Source organism: Saccopteryx leptura, chromosome 4, assembly GCF_036850995.1.
Source record: "Saccopteryx leptura isolate mSacLep1 chromosome 4, mSacLep1_pri_phased_curated, whole genome shotgun sequence".
Classification (NCBI taxonomy): Eukaryota; Metazoa; Chordata; class Mammalia; order Chiroptera; family Emballonuridae; genus Saccopteryx; species Saccopteryx leptura.
The window spans coordinates 173,418,734-173,439,022 of NC_089506.1; the positions used below are offsets into that span (position 1 = coordinate 173,418,734).

At 37.8% G+C, this 20,289-nt stretch overlaps 1 protein-coding gene across 4 annotated transcripts in view; it reads left to right on the top strand.

The window, feature by feature from the left end:
• The window catches only part of AP3S1 (adaptor related protein complex 3 subunit sigma 1), an 81,683-nt gene that overhangs the window by 4,281 nt on the left and 57,113 nt on the right, over positions 1–20,289 (top strand). For all 4 annotated transcript variants that reach the window (XM_066382066.1, XM_066382067.1, XM_066382068.1 and 1 more), the window contains exon 2: positions 15,852–15,943. In XM_066382066.1, coding sequence (XP_066238163.1) covers positions 15,852–15,943 — 92 coding nt within the window. The remainder of the gene's footprint in view (positions 1–15,851; positions 15,944–20,289) is intronic.

A 20,289-nucleotide genomic window follows, 5' to 3' on the forward strand; every position in this document is an offset into this window, starting at 1 on the left:
GAGTTTTTGGTTCATTCTGCTAGAATCAGAATTCAAAGGTAGACTCAGAATGCATTCTCTTTTGTTTTTGCCTTCTATATCCTTGAGCTATGACTACACAAGTTCAAGTGTTTTTCTTGGTTTGTCTCTTTAAATTGATGCTTACTTGGCCACAGTGACTTGACAATAGTAAACTTGAGTCTAATATTTGCCTGGCAATAGTTGTGTATTACTACAAATGACTAATGAGACTATTATTTCTTAAACCAGGTATATTTTTACATAGCCATCAAACAAGAAAAATAAACCCTTGGGTTATGATTTCTGTGTTATTAATGAACCATGGTATATCCTTTGTTGAATCACTTTAATAAAGTTAAAAATGGTTTTATACGAATTATCTTAGTTGTTTCCACAGATTTAAAAAATTGTATATGTATACTCAGGGGTGAGCTTACACACACAAGTGCAAACAGGAGGGTTTTCAAATTATTATGTACAGGAGTGGCCTCAACTTTTTTATAAACTGTACTTAATTATTAAGTTGTTTGTCAACCAAATGCAAGTCCCAAAAGGAGCTATAAGATTGTTCTTTTCTTTTTTGAATTTGTTTATATAACAGATACAAAGTATTGGAAGTATGTATAACTTTCTTTAACCTTTTAAAAAATCTTTAGAGAAAGATGCATCCATGTTTAGTGACTGTTATGACAGTGTGGCAGATGGGGTAGTTAAGCTTATTTTTGTGATCAAGATAAAATTGTCTGCATTGGCCAGTTGGCTCAGTGGTAGAGCATCGGCCTGGCATGCAGGAGTCCCCAGGTTCGATTCCCCGCCAGGGCACACAGGAGAAGTGCCCATCTGCTTCTCCACCCCTCCCCCTCTCCTTCCTCTCTTTCTCTCTCTTCCCCTCCCGCAGCCAAGGCTCCATTGGAGCAAGGATGGCCCCGGGTGCTGAGGATGGCTCTATGGCCTCTGCCTCAGGTGCTAGAATGGCTCTGGTTGCAACAGAGCAACGGCCCAGATGGGCAGAGCATCGCCCCCTGGTGGGCGTTCCTGGTGGATCCCGGTCGGGCGCATGCAGGAGTCTGTCTGACTGCCTCCCGTTTCCAACTTCAGAAAAAAAAAAAAAAGATAAAATTGTCAGCAGTTGTAAGTTTTAAGATGTTAACACATTATATTAACACATTGTATTTGAGCTGTTTTATGAAAAAGATAATTCCAAGTGATTTGGTTTCTTTTCACATTAGTTAGGATGCTTTTGGATGCATAAGTTGGGTTTTATGTAGCCTGATACAAATTTTGCTTAAAAAGAACTGTTAGTATACAGAATAGGAAATGTAGAGTAGTAGACGGATTCCAAAATTATTTGATTTAGCAAAGCAGTGACTTCATCATAGATCCAATTTCTTTCTCTACTTTGCTCTTCACAAAGTTGATATCCAAAGGCTGCTTTTCTCTTTGAAATCAGTGGTAATCAGTTTAATCCATAAGGAGTGATCTGTTCCTGCAGTTCTAGAATACAGTATATCTTTCCCTTCAGTCTGATTAATCATTACCAGGACCAATAATAACTTACAGTAATCAGGGTCTATCCTTGGAGCTGAGGATGAAGATGGAAACATGAATAAAATTGGTATTCTATTTGAAAGGTAGAAGAGCAATAGAAGTTGGGGATGCAAACAAATGCACACTATTTCCTCTGTATTAGCTCATGGTATTTCTTTTGAATAGATGATAATATTTTCTTCTCTGTAATTTCAGATTGCTTCTGATGTTGTTAATATTAGGAATAGTTTTTGGAAATATGCAGTTCTGAACATGTCACACAAAAGATCTTAGTTTGAGTTATTTTTTATATCAAAGGATCGTTGGAAATTTCCATTCTAATATGATCACAATTATTTTATTTCTGGTTTAGAAAATTTTTTTATTGAACTTATCGGGGTGACATTGGTTATTAAAATTATATACATTTCAAGTGTACAGTTCTATAATACATCATTCGTATGTTGTATTGTGTTTGCCACTCCAGTCAAGTCTCCTTCCATCATCATTTATCCCCCTTTACCCTTTTCTACTTCTTCCCACCCCTTTCCCTTTGGTAGTCACCACAGTGTTGTCTGTGTCTGAGTTTTGTTTTGTTTTTGCTAATCCCTTCACCTTTTTCACCCAGCCCCCCCAGCCATGATTACAGTTTTTGTAGGTAGTATGCTCAAAGACTTGCTTTTTTAAAAAAAATAAGATTAAACCTGTTGAAAATTAAAGGAGGAAATAAAATATTCAGAATTACAGTGATTCTTGTCTTTAGGAAAGAGTTATATAAATTGGGCAGTGTTATAGGTCATTCCTCTGCCTTTCTAAATAGAGGAAGGCCTTGTTTGAGTAGCTATAGCTATATGTATATTTCTTTAGCAAAATTGTTGATTGTTAAATTATTTATTTTAATTTTTAAATGTGTTTCTTTTTTGTGATTACCTGAAAAATATTTAAATATTAAGATCACTAAGGTCATCCTTGATTTCATTATCCACAGATAACTATTAACATTTAGTTGTGTTTTCTCTAGTCTTTGTATTTCCTTTCAGAATGTGGCAATGAAGAGTATACACTTTTTAGATATTAATAACACAAACTGAACGCATCAAAGCTGTTGGTGGATTTATTGAACATCTGTGGCTTTAAGATAACCAAACATGTTAATATCTGGCTGCTCCATTGTTAGAATGCTTAAAAATACATTAGTATGTGTTAATAGCACTTTAATAGTTTCCATATATTTTTTCTTAGTGTATATCTTTTTTTTACAAAATCGAACTCATATTTGTAAACTGAGTCTATCAGGGCCCTTCACTTTTCTGATCCTGAAGACAAATATTTGCTAATTTTTGTTGGAAAGTCAGAATTTATTCTTGTCTTTAGCACTTGGAGTCATCTTTGTACTTGTGGGTTATGGGTCTCTTAACTGGTGTTGATTATAAGCCAAGGTGATTGTGAATTGGAGACCAGCAAAAGGAACCAGTCCCTGTCAAGCAAGTCGTTGTATAAAACTCACACTGCTTGTCCATTCTGACCTTTCAGCCTTCCCCATACCAAATCCTTTGAACTGCAGAATAGATGAACAACTTTCTTTACTGAAGGATCAGGCAGCTCTCAGAACGGATATTTCAGTGTAGGAAGAATAAAGGCCAACATTCTAACTAACAGGTGTTAAGTTCTTGAGACAGTCAGGGGAGGCACTTCTAGACAGTCCCTTGAGAAGAGAAGTAGCCTTTTTGCATGTCATCTGACCTTTACACTCTCTTTTCTCTGCCCATATTTTTTCTGTATTTGTGTTTATATGGCCCTGTTTTAAGCACTGGTAATATTATGCTGAGTAAAATAAATGTTATCCCTGTCCTGTGAGTTTACATTCTAGTTATAGGAAACAGACATTAAACAAATTATGTAAGATTGTGATTAGTCTATGAAGAAAAATGAAACAGTGTAAAGGGATAAAGTATGATGGGGGGAAAGCTATATTAGATAAGATCACCAGGGAAAGCCTTTTTGTGGTCCTGGCATTTGGTAAGGGAGTGTATGAGAACACTTGAGGAAAGAATATATTGGGCAGAAAGAAGTGCAGGATTCCTCAAATGGGACCAAACGTGGTGTGTTGAGGAACAGCAAGAAGACAAGTTGAGTGTTACAAGGAAGAGTGCCAAGAGATGAGGTCAGGCCCTGGCCAGTGGTTTAGTGGATGGAGTGGCATATGGACCCTCCTGGTTCGAGTTCTAGTCAGGGCACACAAGAGAAGTGACCAGCTCACCTAACCATGGTGGTACAGTGGATAAAACATCAACCTGGAACTCTAAGGTCACAGGTTTGAAACCCTGGCCTTGCTGGGTCAAGGCACATACAGGAAGCAACTAGTATGAGTTGATGCTTCCCACTTCTCTCTCTCTCCCTCTCTCTCCCCTCTATCTCCTCTATCTAAAAATCAATAAATAAAATCCAAAAAGAAAAGAGAAGTGACTATCTGCTTCTCTTTCCCTTCTTTCCATCTTCGCCTCCTACAGTAGCTCAGTTGGGCCCCAGTTGCTAAAAATAGCTCAGTTGATTTGAGCATTGCCCCAGAAGGGGGTTGCTGGGAGGATCCCCGATGGGGCACGTGCAAGAGTCTGTCTCATTATCTCCCCTCCTCTCACTTAAAAAGAAGAAAAGAGAAGGAGATGAGGTCAGACAGAAAGACAGGGCCAGATTGGCCTACATGCCAAGTCATGCAGCATCCTCTTTAAACTTTTCAATCTGATGACATTATCCCCAACATGCTCTCTACAAGAAGAGTCATTGCTCCTTGAATCCTACTTGTATTTTGCACAAAAGGCAGTAATATTCTCATCTGTTCAATTATTTTCTTTTCCACCCAGTTATCTTAGGCTCTGGAAAGGTAGGAGTGTTTACTCAATGAATAAAAGTAAAGTGCGTGCTCCAGTTCTCTGCAGTGCCTATACTAATGACATCAGTGATCAAACTGGTCCCATGTCCTAAGATACCTCTGAAGTAATACAGCTTGAGAAGAAAAGCATTTCTTTTTCTCAGACATCTCACAGTCTTAATTATAGGAGTGCAAATTTTTGTGAAGCTCACTAAATCATTTCTATTGTGTTGAGAAGTATTTACATCTTAATGCCTTGGTTGAAATTTGGTATAATTACAAGAATTACTAGCTATCAGTCATTATTTTCTTTGTTGCACAGGAGGAAAGAACCCTTTGGTAGTGTGCCAGACCCATTGATTATTTTGGTTCCTGTGTGCTAAGTGGGAAAGATTACTAGTTCATCCCACCACATATATATCTTGTTATTTCCTGTCATTAATATATCTTAGTGTGATTATTTAAAGTAATTTTTACAGTAGTAAAATATACATAACAAAATTTACCATTTTAAGTGTACAGCCCTGTAGGAATAAATACATTCATATTGTGTGCAACATCAGCATCACCGATCTCCAGAACTTTTTCTCCTTTTCCAGTAGAAAATTTGGAAGATTATGGAGCTAAAAGAACTGTAGAACATTCCAGAGATTGTTCTCAACTGCTCTTTGTATTTCCTCAGACTAAAATGCCTCTTTTATTTTTATTCTCAAAGACTCCAGTGTTTAAGTTATATAAGCCTTATTTGGAAATGAACTTCCTTCTTATACAAAATACAATATCATCAATATTCTTTCTGAGAATATATCTATAAGGAGACTTTTCCAGGAAAGAGTGTAACTATAGAACTTGCTCTAGCTTTTTTTTTTTTAAGGAATTACCTAACCTTAAAAAAAAAATCTTTACTAAGATATAATTCACATACTGTAATATATACCCACTGAAAATGTATTTTTATTTTATTTTTTATTTTTATTTTTGTATTTTTCTGAAGTGACTAGAGGGGAGGCAGAGAGACAGACTCCCGCATGCACCCAACCGGGATTCACCCGGCATTCCCACCAGGGGGCGATGCTCTGCCCATCCGGGGCATTGCTCCATTGCAACCAGAGCCATTCCAGCACCTGAGGCAGAAGCCATGGAGCCATCCTCAGCGCCAGGGCCAACTTGCTCCAGTGAAGCTTTGACTGTGGGAAGGAAGAGAAACAGAAAGAGAAAGAAGAAGGGGAAGGGTGAAGAAGCAGGTGGGGAAACTAGACCACCAACTTACACCATTCACAAAAATAAACTCAAAATGGATAAAAGACTTAAATGTAAGCCGTACAACCATAAGCATCTTAGAAGAAAACATCGGCAGTAAGCTCTCTGACATCTCTCTCAACAATATATTTGCCAATTTATCTCCACGGGCAAGTGAAATAAAAGACAGGATAAACAAATGGGACTATATCAAACTAAAAAGCTTGGCCCTGGCCGGTTGGCTCAGTGGTAGAGCGTTGGCCTGGCGTGCAGAAGTCCCGGGTTCGATTCCTGGCAAGGGCACACAGGAGAAGCACCCATCTGCTTCTCCACCCCTCCCCCTCTCCTTCCTCTCTGTCTCTCTCTTCCCCTCCCGCAGCCGAGGCTCCATTGGAGCAAGGATGGCCCGGGCGCTGGGGATGGCTCCTTGGCCTCTGCCCCAGGCGCTAGAGTGGCTCTGGTCACAACAGAGCGGCTCCCCAGAGTGGCAGAGCATTGCCCCCTGGTGGGCAGAGCGTCACCCCCTGGTGGGCGTGCCGGGTGGATCCCGGTCGGGCGCATGCGGGAGTCTGTCTGACTGTCTCTCCCCGTTTCCAGCTTCAGAAAAATACAAAAAAAAAAAAAAAAGCTTTTGCACAGCTAAAGACAATAAGAACAGAATAAAAAGACAAACTACACAATGGGAGAGCATATTTGACAGTACGTCTGATAAGGGGTTAATGACCAAAATTTATAAAGAACTTGTAAAACTCAATACCAGGAAGACAAACAGTCCAATCAAAAATGGGCGAAAGAAATGAATAGACACTTCTCCAAAGAAGACATACAGATGGCCAATAGGCATATGAAAAAATGCTCAACATCACTAATCATTAGAGAAATGCAAATTAAAACCACAATGAGATCACCTCACACCAGTCAGAATGGCGCTCATCAACAAAACAACAGAATATGTGCTGGCGAGGATGTGGAGAAAAGGGAACCCTCCTGCACTGCTGATGGGAATGCAGACTGGTGCAGCCACTGTGGAAAACAGTATGGAGATTCCTCAAGAAATTAAAAATCGAACTGCCTTTTGACCCAGCTATTGTACTTTTAGGAATATACCCCAAGAACACCATAGCACTGTTTGAAAAGAAAAAATGCACCCCCATGTATATGGCAGCATTGTTCACAATAGCGAAGATCTGGAAACAGCCCAAGTGTCCATCAGTGGACGAGTGGATTAAAAAGCTTTTGTACATATATACTATGGAATACTACACAGCCATAAGAAATGATGACATCGGATCATTTACAATAACATGGATGATGGACCTTGATAACATTATACTGAGTGAAATAAGTAAATCAGAAAAAACTGAGAACTATATGATTCCATACATAGGTAGGACATAAAAATGAGACTCAGAGACATGGACAAGCGTTTGGGTGTTACAGGGTGGGGGTGAGGAGAGAAGGGAGTTGGGGGAGGGGAAGGGCACAAAGAAAACCAGTTAGAAGGTGAGAGAAGACAATTGGACTTTGAGTGATGGGAACGCAGCATAATCAAATGTCAAAATAACCTAGAGATGTTTTCTCTGAACATATGTACCCTGATTTATCAATGTCACCCCATTAAAATTAATTAAAAAAAATTAGCAGATGGGTGCCTCTCTTGTGTGCCCTGGCCGGGAATCAAACACAGGACTTCCACACACTGGGCCGGTGCTCTACTGCTGAGCCAACTGGCTAGGGCTGTATAATTTAATGGTTTTTATTGTATTCACTGTTATGCAACCATTATAATTTAAGTTTAGAACATTTTTCATCAAACTAAGTGAAACCTAGTACCCATTAACCCCATCAACAGTTAATCCCCAATTCCTACTTCCCCCAGTCACTGTCAACCACTGACCTGTTTTCTGTGTCTATAGATTTGCATCTTCTAGACCAGGGGTCCCCAAACTTTTTACACAGGGGGGCAGTTCACTGTCCCTCAGACCATTGGAGGGCTGGACTATAAAAAAAACTATGAACAAATCCCTATGCACACTGCACATATCTTAATTTAAAGTAAAAAAATAAAATGGGAACAAATACAATATTTAAAATAAAGAACAAGTAAATTTAAATTTAAAAAAACTGACCAGTATTTCAATGGGAACTATGCTCCTCTCACTGACCACCAATGAAAGAGGTGCCCCTTCTGGAAGTGCGGCGGAGGCCGGATAAATGGCCTCGGGGCCGCATGCGGCCCACTGGCCATAGTTTGGGGACCCTTGTTCTAGACATTTCATATAAATGGAATGAAATATGTAGTCTTTTGTGACTGGCTTCTTTCACTCCAGTATGATAACTTTCAGGATACATCCATGTTGTTGGATCTACCAATACTTTGTTTCTTTTTATGGCCAGATAATATTTTGTGTTTTACACACACACACACACACACACACACACACACACACCACATTTTGTTTATTCCTCTATCAGTTAATAGATGTTTAAATTGTTTCTACTTTTTGGCTACTATGTATAATTAACTTGATGTTTATGTGAATTCATATGAAATTTTTGTGTGACATTTGTTTTTATTTTTCTTGGGTATATATCTAGGAATGGAATTGATAAGTCATATGATAACTATGTTTAATTGTTTGAAGACCTGCCAGACTTTTTTTTTCAAAGCAGCTGTACCATTTTTGTTATCTTTTGTAATGTATAAGTTGCACTTTCTTCATATTCTCATTAACCCTTGCTACTGTCTGTCTTTTCGTTTCTAGTCATCCTGGTGAATGCCATGTAATATGTATTGTGAATTGGATTTGTATATTTTTAGTGTGTGTGATTGTATTCTTTTTAATTTTTATTTCTTGATTTTAGTGAAGAGAGAGAGAGACAGAGAGAGAGAGAGAGAGAGAGAGAGAGACAGGACCATCGAACTCTTGTATGTGTCCTGACCATGGCTCTAACCAACCTAGCTCTTCGGCCAGGGAAATTTGTATTTTTTTGTTGACAGATGGTGTTGAACATCTTTTTAAGCAACTATTGGTTATCTGCATATCTTCTTTGAAGAAAAGTACATTCAAATCCTTTGCCTATTTTTAAGTTCTGGGTTTTTTTGTTTGTTTGTTTTTGTATTGAGTTGTAAGAGTTCTTTATATAAATATATATATTCTGGATGCAAATTCATCATTTGCAGCACAAAGCTTTTAAATTTTGATGTCATCCAATTTATTTTTTCTTTGCTTGTGCTTTTGGTGTTATACCTAGGAAAGCTTTGTCTAATCCAAGGTCATAAAGATGAATGACTATTAGTTTTAGTTCTTACATTGAGGTCTGTTATCAATTTTAAGTTAGTTTATGTATGATATTAGGTAGGTATATAATTTCATACTTGTGTACGTGGATTTCCAGTTTTCCCAGCACCATTTGTTGAAAAGACTGTTCTTTCCCCATTGAATTTTTAAGAACCTTACTCCCAACTTTTTAAATTTTACCTTGTTTTTGAGTTCTCAGACTTTTATATTTGCTACCATGGTTCAGAGTCTCTCTTTAAGTACTTCAAACTCAGTTTATCCTCTTCTCAGCTATTTTTTTATTTAAATAATAGGGTCTTTGCCCCTGAAACTGGGAAACATCTTTGTATGATAGTAGTTTTTGAGTGTTAATATCTGTCATTTATTGAGTGCCTTCTTTATGGTGCTAAGCATTTAAAATACATTTTTATACACTGTGAGGGAAACAGCAGAAGATTCTTTAAAGAAATTTAATGAAATATGTGGGCAAGTGCTAATACAGTTTCTGTTATAGGTGCCCTCTTCCCTCATTTTTAGGGACTTAGTAGCCTCATCCTGATTACTTGTTCTTTATGCACTCAGGCTGAAGTGAGGTTCATCCGCATACACCAAGTCTAGCCAGACTTACTACTTGGGAGAGACTTGGCAAAAAAAAAAGTCACATTTGCAGAATTTTATTTGCTGGAGCCTTCTCTTTTTCCTGAATGCTACTTGGAGTGCTTTGAAGCTTAGTCCTTGGACTTCTTTCCTTTCATTACGAAAACAACTAATTATATCCCATATGCTCCTTGTTTTGCTGATTTCATTCTTTTGCTCATATTTTTCTTTCTGTCTCAAGTATCTTGCAACTTTACCCTGTCTATACCCTGGCTTTCTGAATTCCGTCTGTTCTTTATGGATCTTCCTAAATATCTGTCACTTTTCTTTGAAGATGATCTTGCTGCTGAAAGTCTTTGCTCTCCCTTTTACTTATATTATTTGTACTATTCATGTGTCAGGGATTGCCCTCTAAGTTTGATTATAAAGACATCTATTTCTCTTTTGGAATATAAAAAAGGCAAGATACAGAACTCTAAATAAAAGTTTATAATAGTTGCATTCATATTTTACTTCTTGTATTAAGCTCTGAGAAAGGATCTGTTTATTTTCATATTCCCATAGAGATATGGGAGATTTAAAGATTGGGGGATAATAACATGGTTGAAACTGAAAAAGTAGGTAAGGTCATCCAAGGGACACAATTTAGCTCTAGATGAAGATCAGAAGGAGGTGGTGGAGACAATAAAGCAAACACAGGGAAGGAAAAGGGCAGCTGTTTTATATAATACTTCCCCATCCTTCTTTTAAATTTTTAATGAAATACTGAATAGGTGCAAAATAATATTTGTATATTAAATATCTGCAAGATATAAATAATGCCCTAACTACTATGTGTCTACCATCTTTTTAAAGAAAAATTACCAATATCTTTGAAGTCTTTCTATATCTCTTGTATTTCATCCTGTTTCCTCTCTATAACCACCATTTTGAATTTTTTAAATCATGTTTTGTTTTGCCACATATATTTGTCCTTCAACACCTTATTTAGTTTTGTATGTTTTTGAGCTTAAAAATATAATCATAGTGTTTATAAGTTTTCTGTGATTTTTTTTAAAAAAATTCAACATTTCTAGGATCATCATGGGCATTATTATCACATTTTTATTGCTGTGTAATATTTCATGCACAAATAAACCGTATTTCTTTATGCATTCTAGGATTGATGGACATTTACATTGTTGTGTTTTTGCTGTTGCATACTGTTTCTACAAGTAGTCTTGCCAACATCTTTTTAATGTTGAATGGCATTGTCCTGGGGTAATCACGTATTCAATATTACTAGGTAGTGCTGGTCTGTTTTCAGAAGTGGTTGTACCAATTTACAGTTTGTCTAGTATTGTATAAGTGCTTTGTTTTTCCACATTCTTGACAATACTTGATATTACTAAACATATTTATATGTTTTCATTGATTGTATGGGTACTTAATGTTATGATTATAATTTTAATTAGCAGGGCTGTTTTTTCTGCCTTTATTTCTTTCGTTTCTGTGAGAACATGACCATTTTCCATAGTTTATTCACCATTCTGGTTTCCATTTTCTGATAACCTATTAAGATTAGTAAGATAGATGGACTCTTACCTCAATTTGTATTTAGTTAAGCTTACTTAATTGGAGGCTCCAGACTTTCTTCCATTAAGATTAGCTACATGAATTATTTATAACTTCTCTATTTCAGTTTGCTCATTTGTAAAACAATGGGCTTTGACTAATTAATACCTAGTGTCCCTTTTACAAGTGTCTGTAATTCATCTGTTTAATATTTTTCTTGTTGATCTTGAAACTTAGAAATAACTTATATTGTAGTGCTAAACTATAAAGCATTGTTTTTTGTTTTGTTTTTCATAAAAAAATACTGGGTTTTGTTTCTGTAAGATGTGATATGTTAGTTCTCCAAGGAGCTCTTAGATGAAATTTATTTTAATAATTTTTTATTTTCAGTTACAGTTGACATTTAATATTATATTAGTTTCAGATGTACAGCATAGTGATTAGACATTTATATAACTTACCCTATCATCCTGATAAATCTGATACCCATCTGAGATTATACATAATTATTACAATATTATCAACTGTATTCCCTGTGTTATACTTTACGTCCCCATGACTGTTTTGTAACAGTTTGTACTTCTGAATCCCTTCCCCTTTTTCACCCATCCCCCTAACCCCTCTCCCATGTGGCAACCATCAAAACGTTCTCTGTATCTGTGAATTTGTTTCTTTTTTCTTTGTTTTTTAAATTTCACATATAAGTGAAATCATATGGTATTTGTCTTTCTGTGTCTGACTTATCTCACTTAACATAATACTCTCTAGGTCCGTCCATGTTGTTGCAGATGGCAGGATGTCATTCCTTTTTATGACTGAGTAATATTGCTGTGTCTATTACTGGACACTTAAACTGCTTCTACAATATATCTTGGCTATTGTAAAAAGTGCTGCAGTGAACATATGGATTTATATGTCTTTTTGAATTAGTGTCTTGGGTTTCTTTGGATAAATACCAAAAGAGAAATTGCTGGGTCTTTTTTTGTCTCTTGTTACAACCTTTGTTTTAAAGTCTATTTTTTTCTGGTATAAATATTGCTACCGCAGCTTTTTTTTTTTTAAATTTCCATTTTCAGGAACTGCATTTTTCCTAGGCAGCATATGTAAGCATCTTGGTTTCTTACCCATTTTAGCCACACTGTGTTTTTTGATTAGAGCATTTACTCCATTTACATTTAAAGTAATTGTTGATAGATATGTATTTATTGCCATTTTATTATTCATAATTTGGTTCTTTTTTTCCTTCTTAAAGTCCCTTTAAAATTTCTTGTAATACTGGTTTGGTAGTGGTGAACTCCTTCAGTTTTTTCTTGTCTGAGAAGCTCTTTATCTGGCCTTTAATTCTAAATGATAGCTTTAATGAATAGAGTAATATTGGTTATAAGCCATTGCTTTCATTACTTGGAATACATAATGCCTATCCATTCTGGCCTGAAATGTATCTGTTGAGAAATCAGCTGACAGTCTTCTGGCAACTTTCTTGTAGATAACTGTCTTTCTCTAACTATCTCTCTTACTCTTGCTGCTATTTAGAGTCTTTGTCTTAAATTTTTTTTAAGACTTTATTCAATTTACAGAGAGGAGAGAGAGGGAAACAGGTAGAGAGAAGGAAAGAGGTAGAGAAAGAGAAGGAGGAAGAGCAGGAAGTATCAACTCCCATATGTGCCTTGACCAGGCAAGTCCAGGGTTTTGAACCGGTGACCTTGTGTTCCAGGTCGACACTTTATCCCACTGCGCTACCACATGTCAGGCTGGCTTAAATTTTTGGCATTTTAATTATGACGTGTCTTGGTGTGGGCCTCTTCGGGTTCATCTTCTTTAGGACTCTGCACTTCCTAGGCTTATGTCTATTTCTTTTTCCAGGTTAGAAGTTTCCAGTCATTATTTCTTCAAATAGGTTTTCAATCCCTTGCTCTCTCTCCTCTCCTCTGGTGCCTCTATGATGTGAATCTTGGTATGCTTGAAGTTGTTCAAATGGCCCCTGAAACTACTCATTCTTTTGGATTTCTTTTTCAAAACTTTTTGCTGTTCTGATATAGTGTTTTCTGCTACTTTATCTTCCAAACTGCTGATTTGATTCTCTGTTTCATCTAATCTACAGTTGATTCCCTCTAATGTACAGTGTGTCCATAAAGTCATGGTGCACTTTTGACTGGTCAAAGGAAAGCAACAAACGACGATAGAAATGTGAAATCTGCACCAAATAAAAAGGAAACCCTCCCAGTTTCTGTGGGATGATGTGGCAGCATGTGTGCATACACAGATGATCACATTAACATTGTGTAATCAGCGGAGCAGCCCACGGCCATGCCAGTCGAGATGTGGATGGTACAGAGGAAAGTTCAGTGTGTTCTGTGGCTCACTAAATTCGAATCCGTGACCAAAGTGCAATGTGAATATCGGCACGTTTATAACGAAGCGCCACCACATAGGAATAACATTACTCAGTGGGATAAGCAGTTGAAGGAAACTGGCAGTTTGGTGGAGAAACCCTGTTCTGGTAGGCCATCAGTCAGTGACGAGTCTGTAGAGCAGGGGTCCCCAAATTTTTTACAAAGGGGGCCAGTTCACTGTCCCTCAGACCGTTGGAGGGCCGGACTATAAAAAAAACTATGAACAAATCCCTATGCACACTGCACATATCTTATTTTAAAGTAAAAAAACAAAACGGGAACAAATACAATATTTAAAATGAAGAACAAGTAAATTTAAATCAACAAACTGACCAGTATTTCAATGGGAACTATGGGCCTGCTTTTGGCTAATGAGATGGTCAATGTGCTCCTCTCACTGACCACCAATGAAAGAGGTGCCCCTTCCGGAAGTGCGGCGGGGGCCGGATAAATGGCCTCAGGGGGCCGCATGTGGCCCGCAGGCCGTAGTTTGGGGACCCCTGCTGTAGAGGCTATACGGGATAGCTACCTAAGGAGCCCTAAAAAATCTGTACGTGAGCCCACATCTGCCTGTACTGAATAGGTATGAAACTGGGAGAGTTTTCCTTTTATTTGGTGCAGATTTCACATTTCTGTCATCTTTTGTTGCTTTCCTCTGACCGGTCAAAAGTGCACCATGACTTTACGGACATACTGTATTCTTCATTTCAGTTATTGTTTTATTCACCTTTTTTGTTGAAGTTCTTCTTACTGAGATCATTGAGCATCTTTATAACTAGTGGTTGGAACTCTGCATCTGATAGATTGTCTCCATTTTTTTTTTAAGTTCTTCTTATGGAATTTTGTTGTTCTTTCATTTGGGACATGTTTCTTTGTCTTTCATTTTAGCTCTCTCCTTGTGTTTGTTTCTAAGTATTAGGTAAAGCTGCTATATTTATTGGTTTTGATGAGTGACCTTATACGCTGGGTGTCATAGGGGGCCCAGTGGTACAGTCTCCCAGGTCAACTGAGCTGGGTGCTCCAGGAGAGTCACTTGTGTGAGTTGTGTGTGCCTTTTTGTTGTAGTTGAGCCTTGATTGCTGTTAGCACATCAGGAGGAGGGATTGACCCTCAGGCTGATAGATTGTGAGGACTGGCTGTGACTACAGTGGAGGGGCTGCTATACCTGGGTTGAACCTCCAAAGCAGGATTCTCTTTAGTGAGTTGGTGCCTGCCAAGTATGCCCTTTGAGTGTGTCATTTGTGGAGGGTCTCTGGTGCAGGCAGAGGTCAGCTATTGCCTGTGCTCTGTCCAGGGCTGCTTAATATGAGCTACAAAGTGCTCTACAGATGGTTGCCACTTGTGCTGGGCTGGGAGGAGCTTGGGAGAGCTGAATGGAGGCTGGCCACCACTTGTGCTGGGCTTGGGGCTGCTGAGCAAGAGATACGGGGCACAACAAGGCCGATGCTGCTTGTTTGGGGTTTGTGAATCTTTAATAAGAGGTTTTAGGAAAGTCTGAGGCATAAGCCAAGACAGGCCATTTGTGTGGAAAAGCCACTGGAAGCAGCTTAGGTGGGTCTGCAAGGTGGGTGAGGCAGGGTTTCAGGGAATCACCAGGATGAGGAAAACTGTGTTAGCTAGGTTGAGGGAAACTCAGATATGGCATCTACCCAAGAGAGCAGGCTGGGTCAACAGCAAGGATCAACAAAGGAACAATATCCTCTGCCAGCACTTCTGTTTGTATGCCCCTCCAGTCCTCTTCTTGAAGCCAGAAAATTCAGTTCTTCCCTCTATGTCCCTGGTATTTTTTGAGTTGCCTCCCCAGTGCAGGTGAATCTGTCAGCGAGTAAATCTATGAGCAGGCCCTTTCAGAGGAATGACCGGGACTTCAGCAGCTCTCCATCTCACTCAGCCACAATCCCTTCTGGTTTTCACAGCCAGAAGTTATGGAGACTTCTTTTCTCACCACTGGAATCCTGGACTGAGGAGTCTGGTGTGGGCTGGGACCCCTCACTCCTCCAGGGGATCTTAGCACCTGAGATATTTTTAACCACTACATGTGGGTGTGGGACCAGCAGTTCAGATTCTCCGCCTCTCCTACCTGTCTCCACGTGGCTTCTTTAATATATACTGCTCACAGACATTAGGGGATATTTTATCACTTCATAGTCATTTTGAAATATCCCCTAATTTATGTGAGTAGTATATTTTTAGTTATAGGACTTCTGTTCAACTAATCTTTAGAAAGTTCTCAATGATGGTTGTTCTGTAGTTATAATTTTGATGTGGTTGTGGGAAGAGGTGAACACAGTATTTACTTTGCCATCTTGATCAGAAGCTTCTTTTAAAATTTTTATTATGTAGTTAAACCTGTACATTTGATCCTAATGTATATGAATTATTCTTTCTCAGAGTGAAGATACACAACAACAGATCATCAGGGAGACTTTCCATTTGGTATCTAAGAGAGATGAAAATGTTTGTAATTTCCTAGAAGGAGGATTGTAAGTAAAGCATTTCATAGACAATTTTAATCTTTTACTATATGATTAAAATATATACTGTTTTATCTGCTTATGGTAAAAGTTTCCTAACTTTAATTGGATCAGGTAAATTAATTGCCATCTATGTTAGCTATAAATATAACTTAAAGAATTTTTTAAAGATATGCTATTCTTTATTTTCTTAAGAATTTTATAAAAGTATTTTATATAAAGGCAGTATATTCATATGGCAAAAAAAAATTTCAAGGAAGTAGTATAAAATGTAAATCAAGAGTTTCTCCCAATTTTAGAACTTCTCCCCAGTTTCTTGTGTATCCTTCTAGAAAATTAATTTTGCTTTGACTAACATATAAAAGTATGATCTTAAAATATTATATTTTACCTGTGGGATCAAACTATGTATGCTAGTTTGCATATTGCTTGTTTTCACTTAGTGTTTTTAAAAAGTTTGCATGTAAGCCCATCTACAACAACCTCATTCTTTTTTTTTTCATTTTTCCGAAGCTGGAAACGGGGAGGCAGTCAGACAGACTCCTGCATGCGCCCGACCGGGATCCACCCAGCATGCCCACCAGGGGGCGATGCTCTGCCCCTCTGGGGCATCGCTCTGTTGCATCCAGAGCCATTCCAGCGCCTGAGGCAGAGGCCACAGAGCCATCCTCAGCACCCTGGCCATCCTTGCTCCAATGGAGCCTTGGCTGCGGGAGGGGAAGAGAGAGACAGAGAGGAAGGAGAGGGGGAGGGGTGGAGAAGCAGATGGGCGCTTCTCCTGTGTGCCCTAGCCGGGAATCGAACCCGGGACTTCTGCACGCCAGGCCGATGCTCCACCGCTGAGCCAACTGGCCAGGGCCAACAACCTCATTCTTTATGATGACTACAGGTTATTTTTTTTTGAGTGATAGATCAGTTCATTAAATTTTAGTTTACATCCATTATTATTACAAATAAGACTGGTCTTCTTTTTAAATGTATGTCATTGTATATGTATGCATATGTATGTATAGGAATATCTATACTGTATATAGATAGATTATAATTCAGCTAATATATCTTTGTATTTTAAATGAGTAAGAATTGCTTATAATTTTTACAGTTATGTGTCAAATATATTTCAATAAAAGTAAATTTAAAAAATAAAATGACATAATTAACTTGCCAGCTTTTATAAATACTTTTAAATTAGTGGGTTTTATGAAAAGAATTTGCTCTCAAATAGTTTTGTGAATGTTCCCCTATGTTTATATAATTAATTTCTTAGTAAGGTATTTCCTCATTTAAATTTCAAAAACTAAACTAACTGAGCCCCGTTATGAATAATCACAGGTTTGTCAGAGAAACTTACACTTTTGTATTTTTTTTGTTTTGTTTTTTAGATTTTATTGATTGATTTTTAGAGAAAGAAGGGAGAGAGAAAAAAAGAGGGAGAAAGAGGGGGGAGAAGTGGGAAGCATCAACTCATAGTAGTTGCTTCCTGTATGTGCCTTGACCAGGCAAGCCCAGGGTTTCCAACTGGCAGCCTCTGCATCCCAGGTTGACACTTTATCCACTGCGCCACTGCAGATCAGGCTACACATTTGTGTATTAAGGTATACAATGCATATTATGAAAAATATGATAGTAGAGAAGTCATCCTTATCTGAATATAAATTACTTTTTATCATGTAGAAAGTTTACTTTCATTTATTAAAAGGTTATAATATGCTGTACGTAAATTGACAAGTATTTGTCAGTTTATTCACTCAAGGTTTCAATTTAATAGTTTAGATGGGTGCACCTGCTTTCTGATTTTAATTTTTATTATTATTATTTTTTCTGTATCCCTCCAAAGCTGGAAACGGGGAGACAGACAGACTCCCACATGCGCCCGACCGGGATCCACCCAGCCTGCCCACCAGGGGGCGATGCTCTGCCCATCTGGGGCATTGCTTTGTTGCAACCAGAGCCATTCTAGCGCCTGAGGCAGAGGCCATGGAGCCATCCTCAGTGCCCTAGCCAACTTTGCTCCAGTGGAGCCTCAGCTACGGAAAGGGAAGAGAGAGACAGAGAGGAAGGAGAGAGAGAGGCGTGGAGAAGCAGATGGGCGCTTCTCCTGTGTGCCCTGGCCGGGAATTGAACCCGGGACTCCCGCACGCCAGGCCGACGCTCTACCACTGAGCCAACCAGCCAGGGCCCTGTTTTTAATTTTAATTGTATTTTTTTTATTTCTCTTAAATTTAATAGTTTAGTTGTCTTTGCCATTCCTATTCCTGTCATATCAGCCTCTTAATCTCCCATCTCAAAAGAAACCTATCCCCCAGCATAGTTCACCGTATGTGGTAGATGTGCAAGAAATGATTGATCGAACCAGGATACTATTTGAACTAGAAATTCTGACTTGACTTTGTGATTATTCTTTTCCAACCTTATAAAAAGTAGAAAGCAAATATTACATCAGAAATGAAGCTGCATATCTGGTTTAGTTCTAGTTTTGTTACTAATAGTACTCTCATTTTCTCAGATAACTTAATTCTTGTAACTCACATTTTACCTGTGTAAAATGAAGTATTTGGACTAAGGATTTCTAAAATTCTGTGGTTTTATGTGGTGTACTGCATTCCATACAAGAATTTGTATTAATCTTTATTAGTATTGTACTGTATATAAAAATGAAATTATATTTTTAAAGGCAAAATACATACTTGCCATATTAATTTCTTTGCTTTCTTTTAATAATATTAATAGCCATTTTGAAACTTTCAGAAATTTGGTGTTCTTTTAAAGCTGATCTAAAGAAAGTTTAAGGCAATTACTAAATTACTGATTCCTGATGAAATAAAGCTTGCTGCTTGTGTTCTTTTTGTCTCTTTCAAGGAAAAATTACAATTATAACCTATAAAAATCTCAGAGAATCATTAAAGTGCACATACATATTTTTAATTGAATCTTTTCTAGAAACATCTAGCACCATAAAAAATTCTTTTGTCAAAGATTATTTTTTCGTGCGGAGGACCCGGGTTCGATTCCCGGCCAGGGCACATAGGAGAAGCGCCCATTTGCTTCTCCACCCCTCCGCCGCGCTTTCCTCTCTGTCTCTCTCTTCCCCTCCCGCAGCCAAGGCTCCATTGGAGCAAAGATGGCCCGGGCGCTGGGCATGGCTCTGTGGCCTCTGCCTCAGGCGCTAGAGTGGCTCTGGTCGCAATATGGCGACGCCCAGGATGGGCAGAGCATCGCCCCCTGGGGGGCAGAGCACCGCCCCTGGTGGGTGTGCCGGGTGGATCCCGGTAGGGCGCATGCGGGAGTCTGTCTGACTGTCTCTCCCTGTTTCCAGCTTCAGAAAAATGAAAAAAAAAAAAAAAAAAAAAAAAAAGAAAAAAAAGATTATTTTTCATTTTGCTGTCAGAGAACATAAAGATAGTGTATTCTTAGAGAAATTGTTTTTATAGAATTTGATTTGTAAATTCACTGTTACTTTTACTAAGTAATAGATGCCATTTTTCCATGTCTTGTTTGAGTGTTCAATGAACTTTGATTACATTTAGTCTTGATTTTTATCTTACGTTTAGAGGGTCTTTTGAGAAGGTAAATGAACTAATTATTATAAACTTAACTATGAAATAGCTAAACTGTATTTAGAAAAATATAAGATGTTTGGAAAGATTATTTTTTAAATGCTGTAAATTTCAATCTATTAAAAACATTTGATGAAAGAATTGAGTATCTCTTGGCTTAGGTGTTTTTTTGTTTTGTTTTATTGTTTGTTTTTGCATTTACACTTCAAAAACAAATATATTTTTGGAGATCTTGTTGGGAAATCTGTCCAAACTTAAGAAGAAATGTCATTTTGTTTTTCTAGTTGCTAATCAGTTATAGTCTGTGTAACTTACTGTGACCTATGGAATTAAATTTAGGAAGCACTTACAAATGCCCTATGATCTGATTTCTATCCCCCATCTGACTTCATTGTTTCCTAATCTTTGCTGCAGGTCATCTTTTTCTTCCCTAAACATTCATATTTTGTTCTTGGTGAAATGATGTTATTATTAGTTGTTACCTCTACCTGAAATACTCCTCTAAATTTTGTCATGCCTGGCTCATTATCATTATATCTCATTTAATATCACTCTTAACATGTAATCTTAAGTAACGAATTCCTCAATATCATATCATCCTATTTTGATTGTCTTTGTAGTGCTTTCCATTCTGATCATTTTTTCTTATTTGTTGCTCCTTATCCGCTGTCAGTGTCTGACACATAATAGGTACTCAGTAGATAGTTTAGTGAATGAATTAAAATTAAGCACCAGCATTACTTACTCAACATTTTTTTAAAAAAACAGCCATTTTAATTTACTTAGTCTCTGATACAA